Source organism: Berghia stephanieae, chromosome 7 (assembly GCF_034508935.2).
Source record: "Berghia stephanieae isolate SIO BIC M18660-M18661 chromosome 7, UCSD_Bste_1.3, whole genome shotgun sequence".
Classification (NCBI taxonomy): Eukaryota; Metazoa; Mollusca; class Gastropoda; order Nudibranchia; family Aeolidiidae; genus Berghia; species Berghia stephanieae.
Genome location: NC_088366.1, coordinates 23,430,672 through 23,443,171, shown reverse-complemented (window position 1 = coordinate 23,443,171; position 12,500 = coordinate 23,430,672). Strand labels below are relative to the sequence as shown.

General features: G+C 37.2%; 1 protein-coding gene across 1 annotated transcript in view; it reads right to left on the bottom strand.

Moving 5' to 3' along the window:
- LOC144976908 (uncharacterized) overlaps window positions 1–12,500 on the bottom strand; it is a 160,064-nt gene that overhangs the window by 17,289 nt on the left and 130,275 nt on the right. Inside the window, exon 5 of the mRNA XM_078921509.1 lies at window positions 12,025–12,167. Within this exon, the coding sequence (XP_078777635.1) occupies window positions 12,025–12,167 (143 nt within the window). The remainder of the gene's footprint in view (window positions 1–12,024; window positions 12,168–12,500) is intronic.

The following is a 12,500-nucleotide window of genomic DNA, read 5'->3' as shown; positions in this document are numbered from 1 at the left end:
TTCTTTCTTTTGTATTTACATATATAGCATGTTTAAAGTGATTTTCTTCTGATTCTGGCACCACCTTATACTGTAAGAACGCCACGCCACTGGACACAGAGTTAAAAGAGTCAATTCAAAATGCATGAGATCGACTTACTATTCATGGCATTAGAAAATGAATTGGATCATTGGAAAAAAAAATGCTACGGATCAGATATATCTAGATAAAGCAAGATGAGGGATCGAAAAATTACATCAAAATTTGAGAATTGCGTCTAAAATCTTAAATATGGCATTTTTGCGATGTGTTTCTCAAAACAATCGTGGAATTAACATTTTTAAAATATAATTTGGGGATGAATTAATTGTATCCATAAATTTGAATAATTGGGTTTGAAATTGGGGTAAAAGTTCATACTCGTATCATTTATAATCTGGCGGATACGGGCTTCCAAACTTTTCCGGATTTTTTCTCTCACCCAATATATATATATATATATATTATATATATATATATATATATATATATATATATATATATATAGTATGAAATGATCCAACTTATCAACTAGAAATACCTTGGCCTTAATAAATACTTCGACAATATTAGAATGATGTCCAATAATAATAATTACAACAACAAAAATCAACAAAAATCGAACGCTTCAATCACGTAAATTTTTTGACAAAAATACCCCTTCACGAGACAGCTTGTCAAACAACTACTTTGACATATTTTATTAAGCACTCTGACGAAAAATGCTCAAAGTCTTTACCCATAATAATAAAATTAATACTTAGACAATTTCATGTCCAATGATAATAATTATTTTTAAAGATAAAAAAAACAAATTAGCGTCCCAACAATAAACACGTCAATAATTAACATAAAAATCACAAAATTGGCATGAAATACAGCTATCTAGATATCTACCAAATAGAAAAGTCACTGCATCACGCGAACATATCTACCGCACTTTGAAAAAAAAACCATATTTAAAAATTTGGCCATAATACTCGTTCTTCAAATATCGATCGATTTCAATGACCCTCATCTTGGCTAAAAAAAAAAACTCTCAACCCTGGGCAAAGTTCCAGGTTTGAGAGGGGTTTTTTTAAGCCAAGATGAGGGTCATTTAAATCGATCGATATTTGAAGAACGAGTTTTATGGCCAAATTTTTAAATATGGGTTTTTCCAGAGTACGGCAGATATTCGACTTGTATGTTATATTTAAAAACCGGCCTTGACTCTACTATTAGGGCTGTCGGTTTAATTGGAACAAATTTCCAGTACCAAACAAGCTAATAAGATTATAATAATATATACTTGTCACTTCTGACAACTCAACGCATTCCGTAGGGAGATTCCATTGTTTGTATCTCGTTTTCTTCGAGATGTTGATGGTTGGACGCACGGTATTTCGTCTTCCTATGACACCTTTAAGTATTTTCTTCTTTTTTTCTGGCTGCTTGCTCAATGTGATAGATCGCAAAACCCTTTAATATGCTTCAACAGTCGTAACGTCACTTCCCTCGTAATGACGCATGGTAACTTAGTAACTGGCTCTAAACTATCGGAACAATGGCGGACGCCCTTATGAAATATTTCTCCGACGAGCTTAAAAACCGTATCCAGAGGGGAAAAAACACATTATAAATCTAATCATGTTTTGATTTTTACACATTCTGATCACAAGACATATGAAACGTTCTAGCCAGCATGAAGAATAAAAAGTACCCATTTTCTTTGTTTAGAACCACGATGGCCGCCGTTGCTGGGCGACGTGACATCAGACTATTGAATCCAATTCTTAATAAATGCTACCAACGCGTCAAGACCGTGTTATGTTGAGGTTCATCATTATCATCATCATCATTGCCTTTTTCACCCTGGCTCAGGGTATAGGCCACTGGGTTAGGGTATAGGCCACAGACAAACAGTTTCCATCCTTCTCTATCCCGAGCTAACTTTTTTATCTCGTTCCATGTCTTATCACTTCTCTGTATATTAGCTTTTTTAATTATTCTCCATGTTCCTCGTGGCATTCCCCTTGATCTTCTGCCCTGAGGTTCCAGTCCAATACTTTAATTCGAAGCTGCTTGTTTTGGCGATGACATCATCGGGTCAGCAGAGTCCTTTCGGCTTTGTTGGGGTCAGTAGGATGCTAAAATTTGAGTCCATAGTGAAAAAATATGAATCTTAGGATTAGTTAGGATTAGTTGTGCGGCTATATGGTCTAGTGGTTGCCACTCGCTTTCGGATCGGAAGTCCTGGGTTCGATCCTCGCTCGGCGCATAGTTGAGTCCTTGGAAAAGGCTCTCTACCTACATTCTCCCACCGTATTTAGGTGTAAAATGAGTACCTGGCCGTTAATATGTCCGAAAAATTGTAATATCGCCTAACAGGCGTCTAGTTCGGTTTTGCATGTTAAAAGCTGCTGTTGACCAGGGGCCCCTTGTAAAGCGCTTTGAGCCCATTTTTTATGATTGGTGGGTTTGTTTGTTTTGTTTTTTTTGGGGGGGTTGGATTTTTTTTTTCCTATTTTTTTTTTTTTTTTTTTTTTTTTTTGGGGGGGGGGGGGGGGGTGGGGTTCTGACATTTGATTGCTCTGCCAAGGATATTGATCTGATTTATTAACGGATGTGGGCTGAGAAAATTGGTTGGCCTGCTGTTGATGGCCTACTGTCATTTATATTATATGATTATTCGAAAAATAAAAACATCTCTAGCACGTTTTCCATATCGATGAGAAATATAAAGGGCATGAAGAAGTAACAGATGGTAACAGAGAATTAACTCTCTCCTTACCAGCCATTTTCAGAATTTTCACCGAATCTTTGCATCCACCCAACACAATAATTTAATTTTCTTACTCAACCAGAAAAGCAACAAGTACATTCTATACATAATATTGTTCAGCAAAATGAGCTCTACAACACAGTGTCAAGTTTTTATAGCTATAACAAGATTTTTTTTTTTTCATTTTGTGATGTGCAGAAGATATCAGAAAGATACAATTGTTAGTTGTATCGTAACGAATGTGACGATTTTCCGATGATTGGTAAGGAGAGGGTTAAAATGGGAGACACGGACTTTCAGCACGAGCGAATTCTTTGAGAGTACCGAAGATCTAAGGATCAGTAAGTGAAGAATTATGCAAATTCCACCGAGGAAAACCCCAAAGCCAATTCCGACCTATTTATTGTTCAAAGGCTCCGTCTTACTCTTCAACACTGTGGATGTAAATGGTGTGGCCTAAAGACGTGCCCGACAAAAGGTCTGTCTGTCTCTCTCTCTCTCTCTCTTCTTTTATATATATATATATATATATATATATATATATATATATATATATATATATCTCTATCTATATATCTATCTATCTATCTATCTATCTCTCTCTCTCTCTATCTCTCTCTCACACACACAAACACACACACACACACACACACACATTGGCCAGAATTTTGTTATTTGAAACAGCAATTGATTAAGATCGTCGTGAACATATATTATGCAGGTCTGACTGACAGATGAAAGCAATTATGGGCCTAGTTTAACATTGTTACATTGTTGTAATGGACACTATTTTGCGTCATTTTTTAAAGATTTCTATTACAACAATGAGCCAGCCCATAATGAATTGGATTATCAGACCTTCAAATAAATACACGTCGATTAAGATGAATCCCCATTTTTTAAAAATTATTTAAAATGATATTTCTTTACACTTCTTTGGTGTCACGGGTTTAAGCATTTTTGGCATCGTCTAAAATTAAGAATTTTTAGAAATCGTCTCAATTTATCGATGTTTTGGCCAAAATAAAAACAAACCAAAAACCTGGGTGCTGTTTTCAGAGTACGAATAAATAGTTACCCTGAACCCATATTTTATCTCATAGAATGTTGTATTAGGGAAGTCAGGGGGAGGGGGGGGGGCGGTGTTCTATAGGGGGGGTGAGGTGGGTGTTCTATAGGCGGGGGGGGGGAGGTGGGTGTTCTATAGGAGGGGGGAGGTGGGTGTCCTATGGGGGGGGGGGGGGGGAGGTGGGTGTTCTATAGGGGGGGGGGGAGGTGGGTGTTCTATAGGGGGGGGGGGGGGGGGGGGGGGTGTTCTATAGGAGGGGGGAGGTGGGTGTCCTATGGGGGGGGGGGGGGGGGGGGGGGTGTTCTATAGGGGATGTGTGAGAAGTAGCAATTGATTTTCGTCGATCTGAAAAACATTTGGTCCGGGGCTTTTTTATTTGGTTTTTATTTATTTCTTTTTTTCATTCTATTTTTCTTCTTCTTCTATTTCCAGATGACCCTTGTAGAGAGTGGTTGAATCTTGATAGCAGAGGAAGACCTATTTAGACCCCCCCCCCCCCCCTCCAAAAAAAACTATTTTATGATTAAGAAATATCTTTTGGAAATCTTCATATGTGATTCACCGTCTAAAGCCGGTACTATGTCGGGATGGTGTAGGCACTGGAAATTGAATCTATAATAATAATAATAATAATAATAATAATAATAATAATAATAATAATAATAATAATAATAATAATAATAATAATAATAATAATAATAATAATAATAATAATAATAATAATAATAATAATAATAATAATAATAATAATAATAATAATAATAATAATAATAATAATATAATAATAATATAATAATAATAATAATAATATAATAATATAATAAATAATAATAATAATAATAATAATAATAATAATAATAATAATAATAATAATAATAATAATAGTAATATCATATTTGTTGAGCGCCCTTCCATATCACGAGGAAGTGCTCAGTGCACTTTACAGGGGCATCAACAAATTTTATTTAGAAAATAAATGCTTTTTAATCATTGGATGTTTTTCTTTTGGAAGTTTGTTCCAGAGGGTTGGGATGTTTCTAGAAAAGAATCGCCCTCCACATTACACGTAAAAGTTCTTTCCTTAGGTGACAAGCAATTTTCCATCGGATGACGAGCGAAGGGATCTGGTTGGTGTATATAACTCCAATTTATCATAAAGATAATTTGGTTGATATGGTGTTGAGGCATTTACAATCTATATTTAATTTTTTTCAATTAAAATTTTCAAAAAATAAAATTTATCTCAAGCCAAAAATATGAAACTTTGGATTATTTCTCATCGTTATAATTATGGTGAAGAATAGATACAATTTCTTACATTTCATAAAACTCATCAAACATATTACTTATCACTTAATCCTAAATTTAAAACTAAGTGTAAAAAAGTGACTATTTCCTTTCTTAAAATGAACCAGTTTAAGTTTTTCATGCGTGTGTGTGTGTGTGTGTGTGTGTGTGTGTGTGTGTGGGTCTGTCTGTCTTGGTCCAACTCTTTGATACTCCCCATCAATCATTTGAAATGAAGAAACAGAAATAGAAGAGTTGTCGGGCTGAGAAAATGGCAAATGGTGATTTTCAAACTGTGTCTGGCAAGCTTGGGTGTGAGAAAAATGGAGACCCCTCTTGAATGATAACACACGCATGATACTCTGTCAGTCTTATTGATTTGAGGTTTGCGCATGCGTCACCAAATTCTGGCTGGCTAAAACAATATTAAAAAAAAAGGTTCCTAGTATTGCTCAGTTGGTAGAGTAGCCTACTCGATTCACACGCAAAGGGACCGAGATCGATCCCCAATGCAGTCGATACTTTATTTCTCTGACCCCCCCCCCCCACCCCTCCTCCGTCCCCTTCCCTCCCCTTGTCCACCCAGCAATGATTGGGTAGCTGGGTCTGTTTGATCTGGCGGAAATTACTTTGCGGTAGACTAGCATCCTATTTAAAGGGTTGAAAGCATCTGTTATTGCCCGTTTCATGCTATAGACACCGGGATAAGCTATTGCTCTATGGGCCTTATCACTCCGATTGGACTACTTTTACTTTAAAACAACATAACCATTATGAACACCCTGCCCATACCAAGGTGGAATTTCCGAAAAGCAAATTGGAAAGCTTTCGCTGATGAAATTGACAAAACCTGCAAAAGGATCCCCCCAAAAAATTGAGAATATAGGGAGATTTAACAAATTGTCATAACCTCCGCAAGGAATAACATACCCAGAGGTTTTAGAAAACAATACATCCCATGCTGGAATTAACGAAGCAAAGAATTGCTGAAAAAAATATGAGGAGACACACGATGAACAGGTTGGAAAAGAACTACTAAACACACTACATAAAAGCCGAAAAGAGAGATGGGTAGAAACTGTTGAAAACTTTGACCTCAGTCACTCCAGCCGCCATGCATGGCAAACTGGCAAACCCTCAAAAAGCTAAACCCTGAAGCTCGTCAAACAAAATCAGCACCCCAGATTGCAGCTGACGAAATTGCCAGAGAAATTAAACAACGGGGACAACACATCCCAAATCATCAGTTTGAAAAAGAAATAAGAAAAGAATATCAAAAGACCCTGAAAACTTTGCCTGACAATAGCATGTTTTTTAAGTGTCCCAATAACAATTAATGAAATGCAATGAGCTATAAGAAAATAAAAAATGGCAAAGCTGCTGGCATTGATGGAATATACCCCCACATGATTACTAACTCTGGACCAGAAACAATAGACTGGCTGGCAAATACTATGACAGACATCATGGAAAAGGGCACATATCCACAAATTTGGAAACATGCCAAAGTAATCGCCAGATTAAAACCAGGCAAACCAATGACTGAACCATCCAGCTATAGACCAATATCTCTACTTTGTAGCTTATACAAGCTCCTGGAAAGAATCGTACTAGAGCGAATCACCCCATTTGTAAATCCCTGCATACCACCAGAACAAGTGGGCTTTAGACCACAAAGAAGCAAGATTGAACAGGTCCTTGCACTGACCTCATACATTGAAGCAGGCTTTGAGAACAAAAAGAAGACTGGTGCAGCCCTAATAGACTTATCTGCAGCCTACGATACTGTTTGGACAGGTGGACTGATGTTAAAGCTCTCAAAAATGATTCCTTGTAGAAAGACGCTCAAACTGCTGTCCAGCATGACTGGCACAAGACAATTCCATGTCATATTGGGAGAAAACAAAAGCAAAATACGCAAAATTAAAAATGGGGTACCACAAGGTTCAGTTTTGGCACCAACTTTCTTCAATGTTTATATCTCCGACATGCCAAACTGCGAAGCACTCAAACTTGGATACGTTGATGACTGGGCCTTAGCCTATCAATCGAAAAACTAGAAAGAGATTGAAGAGGTTCTAAGCCAAGATACCACCCGCCTGAAACAATATTTTGATAGATGGTACCTAAAAATGAATACCACCAAATCAGTATCCACAAACTTCCACTTGAATAATCCGGAGGCAACAAAAGAACTGAAGATCACAGCCGGTAACTCAATACTACCCCCAGACCCCAATCCTAAATACCTTGGCATTACATTGGACAGACAACTAAACTATCGCAAACACATTGAAGGAACCGCAAATAAAATCGCAAAAAGAAACACTGGTGAGAAAACTCGCAACTGCCACCTGGGGAGCCTCACCACAGGTGCTGAGAACGTCTGCTTTGGCACTGTGCTATAGTGTGGGAGAATACTGTGCCCCTGTTTGGATGAGGAGCCCACATGTAAATCGCATTGACATCCGATTAAGAGAATCAATGAGAATTATAACAGGATGTCTCGAGTCAACTCCAACTCAGTGGCTCCCAACACTGAGCGGCATTGCACCACTAAGTTTAAGACGACAAGATGCTAATCAAAGGATGCATGCAAGAATTGACGAAGCCACAGACAACACTCCCATAAAATCAATCGTAAAGGGGGCACCTTCAACAACTAGACTAAAATCGAGAAGACCTTTCCACCTAACAAAAATCTCAGACTTCAGTGTGGAGGAAAACTGGAGAGAAATGTGGAACAGGGAAACACCAAAAGGAAGAAACATCATTAAAGATCCAATCAAAAGAGTGCCTGGATTCAATAACGCCAGGAAATACTGGATTTCCTCAAACCGCCTCTTAACTGGACATGGCAGAACTGCATCAAATATGTGCAGATGGAAACTTGGAAACAGTGATACCTGTCAGAAATGTCAGGCAGCCCCAGAGACCAGCGATCACATCGTCCTCCACTGTCCAGTCACTAAACTTGAAGGCGGCTACGAAACCATCCTTAGGACGGAGGAAGACTTTAGAAGCTGGGTTGACGAAATACATTTGGAGGTGTAGCCAAACGCCACTGCTACCATTATAAAAGTTTGTTTTTATAATTAGCTCCGTATTTTCATCAATTAGTTCTCTCTAAAATCTATTTATTTATGCATGTTCACATGGTGCTATTTCTACATTATTTATATATTGATACATTCAAATACCGTGCTTTATTTTCACTTTTTATCAACCTGTGTTGGTTATGTGCAATCCTTCACAATCTATTTTCAAAATTCTAGCTACAATACAAATCCATCATCACAACTCTATTCTACTTTCATGTCCGATTTTTATAGCATTGCTTGTGACTGCTGTATATTTTATGAATATTATATCTTATTATATTTGATGTTTATTTTGCTTTTAGTTAGCTTCGTATTGTCATCAATTAGTTAATGACAGTGTATAAATATGTGCTAATATAACGATGAATGATGTGTAACATTATGATAATTTCCATTCAGGATCAATAAAGTATATCTTATCTTATACCTTATAACAACTGGACCTTTCAGACACATTAAGATTCCACTAATACTTCCGAGTCATACGGCCAATGGAGTGAGGATTGATCCTAGTTTCTATAGCATTAAACAGATCGGTACAATTGCTTGCTACCTTTTGGATATGAGGCTAGTCTAAAGTTAAGTATTTGCCTCGAGATATCACAGGCCCAGCTCCCCAATCACTGCTGGTGACAGAGGGGTGGGAATTTTTGTTGTTTTAAACGTTGACATTGAATTAGCAACTAGATTCCTAGTCCCACGGGTAAAACCTCTTTGTGACATGTCGCCTAACAACGGTATTTATGTCGGTTTAATAAATGAGCTTTCATATAGAGCAATATCCACTTAACATGCTCAAAGCGCTTTACAATGGATCCCTGGCCAACAGCAATAATTAACATTTAGTACGGGACATGACGAGATATTTCAATTTTTCGGACATAGACAACGCTGTTAACGGCCAGGTACTCATTTTACACCTGAGTACGGTGAGAGAATGTGAGTAAAGAGACATTTCCAAGGACTCAACTATGCGCCGAGCGAGGCTCGAACCCAGAACCTTCCGATCCGAAAGCAAGTGTCATACCACTAGACCACATAGCCCCACAATATTATGTCGGTTTGATCAAGATAGACAAAAATTATCTGGAAAGCCTTGATGTGCGGCCATGTGGTCTTGTGGTATAACACTCGCTTTCGATTAGGAAGGTCCTGTGTTCGAGCCTCCCTCGGTGCACAGTTGAGTCTTGGGAAAAGGACTTTACTCACATTCTCTCACCATTAGTAAAAAAATGAGTACCTGGCTGGCCGTCAACAGCGTTGTATCTGTCGAAAAAAAAATTGTAATATCGCCTAACAGGCGTCGTGTCTCGTTCTACATGTTACGTGTTACTGTTGGTCAGAAACCTTTTGTAAAGCTCTTTGAGCGGGTTTAGTGGCTACGGCGCTATATATATATATATATATATATATATATATTATATATATATATATATGTGTGTGTGTGGTATATTATGTGTGTGTATATATATATATTTATATACATTATATATATATATGCATGTGTATATATAATACATATATATATGCATGTGTATATATACATATATATATATTTTAATATATATATATATATATATATATATATATATATATATATATATATATATATATATATATATATATAAAGCTTAAGCTCAAAAGAATCGAGGAAAACAAACTGAAAGCTATCGACCGAAAACAAATTATGAGAAAACTGCCAGACTATGAGACCAATCGTCTGCAAACAGTGTTGATTGTGTCGGTTTGAAAAATTGCGTTTATCGTAGAAAATAATCATTTCAGACTTGGATGACGTCGTTTTGGTTTATTGACGAGAATGGGCGTTGGTTTCTACCGTGCGGAAACAAAAATTTCATACTCCGATCATTTAAACTATAAATTTACTTTTATGTATTGGGGGTCACTCAGACTTAATACCAGATCTTAATAGGCTTCAACAGTCGTGACGTCACTTCCCTCGTAATGACGCATAGTAACTTAGTAACTGGTTCTAAACTATCGAAACAATGGTGGACTTATGAATTACTTCTCCGACCAGCATAGAAGTGTATCCAGAGGAGAAAAATATTATAAATCTGATCAGGTTTTTACTTAAATACATTCTGATCTCATGACATGTGAAAAACTTCTAGCCAACATGAAGAATAAAATGTACTGATTTTCTTTGTTTAGAACCAAGCTGCTCGTTGCTGGACGGATGTGACATCAGACTATTGAATCCTATTAGCAGTTGAGTCCATAATTTATCAGAATAATACATTAATCACTATATCGAAAATGTCGAGATGTGCCCATTTTATCTCTATCTATGCAAGTTATTTGAATTTTTCTTTACTTGCACCACTTGTAACCAATTGGTTGCTCGCCCGTTGCTAAGCATTAGCCAATCAGAATATTTCCTGCCATTTACCCCGTTTCGTTCCCTTGACAAATTGTTTCCTGTACGAAAAGGCCTGAGATACCCTAAGTACATGTGAAGCACACAAATAGGTGAGTAGTTCTCACAATATTTTGACACACCGATAAAGAAAGTGTATTGCAAAACCTGTCGACACGATGCTTTTTTATTTTCAATCATCTGTGTTAAATTTGTGAATGATGCTCAGGATCTGTGGGTTGTTTGTTCCGGCTGATAGGCAAGCACTTAAGTTGGCTATGGGTCTTCGTTTCACGGTCAGCGGTTGATTTCAGGGCCAAAATATACGTTATTTTAAATGTTCGAGTCAAAAATAAAACAACTTGAATGTTTATTCGATTATTTTTTATAAAATATCGATAACTGACGTAATTTTCAAAAGTGTATGCATTGTATGTTGATTGAAGAACTGAAGGCTCATATTATAAGATAATAGTTAAACATCCATTCACGTCAATAGCTTGACAGGATATTATGGCAACAAGAGGTCACATCAGGAATCAGTAATTATAATATAAATGATTTCGAAAGACCGACAACTCATGGAAAACGTAAATTCATGATCAGATCCTGAAGAACTAAATAGATTTTGCACTCTGTAGGAAATCATGAGGGTTGATCACAAACGCAACAATCCAAATTGATATGGACAGGGGAGGGTACGGGGAGAAAGAGAGAGAGAGAGAGAGAGAGAGAGAGAGAGAGAGAGAGAGAGAGAGAGAGAGAGAGAGAGAGAAAGGGTAGAGCGAAGTATTTAGAGATATTATGTCATCAACCATACAAAATGTGTGTTTTTCTGACCCCTCTGTACACCGAGCAGTTATTGAGAGGCTGGGTCTGTTTGACCTGGCAAAAAGTACGTTGTTATAGATTTGCATTTTAGCAAGCCTTCATTACTGTGCGGCTATGTGGTCTTGTGGTATGACACTCGCTTTCGGATCGATAGGTCCTAGGTTCGAGCCTCGCTCGGCGCATAATTGAGTCCTTGGAAAAGACTCTTTACTCACATTCTCTCACCGTACTCAGGTGTAAAATGAGTACCTGGCCGTTAACAGCGTTGTCTTTGTCCAAAAAACTTATAATATCGCCTAGCAGGCGTCATGTCCCGTGTTGCTATTGGCCAGGGACCCATTGTAAAGCGCTTTGAGCACTTTTAGTGGATATTGCTCTATATAAAGGCTCAACTTTTTTTTCAACTTTACGTAAACGGGGGTCATTTCTGGCACCATGAGACTTATGGTCCTGAAGGATGACTTTATTTCAAAAAGACCAACATCAAAAGAACTGTTTATCTAATGTTCAAGTAGATAGAATAAATTATAATCAGTTGGTGAGTAATCCAGTCAAACTGGTGGGAATACTTACGACATTTGATGTTTGTGCATTCGTGTTACGTCATCAAGACTTGCGTAATGAGGAGACACTAGTAGATGGGAGTCCAACCACTCCAGATGAACGGTCAACTTCCGGTCATCTAAGTCGAGGAATGGACAGTCTTGTTCTTTAAGCTGGGCAAATATTTAAAGAAGATAGAACAACAATTACATAACGACTCAAAAAAAACCTTCAATCTTGTTATTTCTACTTGGTATCTAACAAGTAGCAAGCAATGGTTTAGCACAATCACATCCCACAGTTTCAAAAGTTTCATGTTCTGTGACGAAAAAATGTTCAATCTATTCAAAAATGTATGATATCAGTACGCTTCCTAAAAAAAAAAATAAAAAAAAAATAATTGAGTTTTATATAGAGCAATATCCACTAAATGTGCTCAAAGCGCTTTACAAGGGGTCCCTGGTCAACAGCAACATTTAACATGTTGGACGCGATATGCCGCCTGT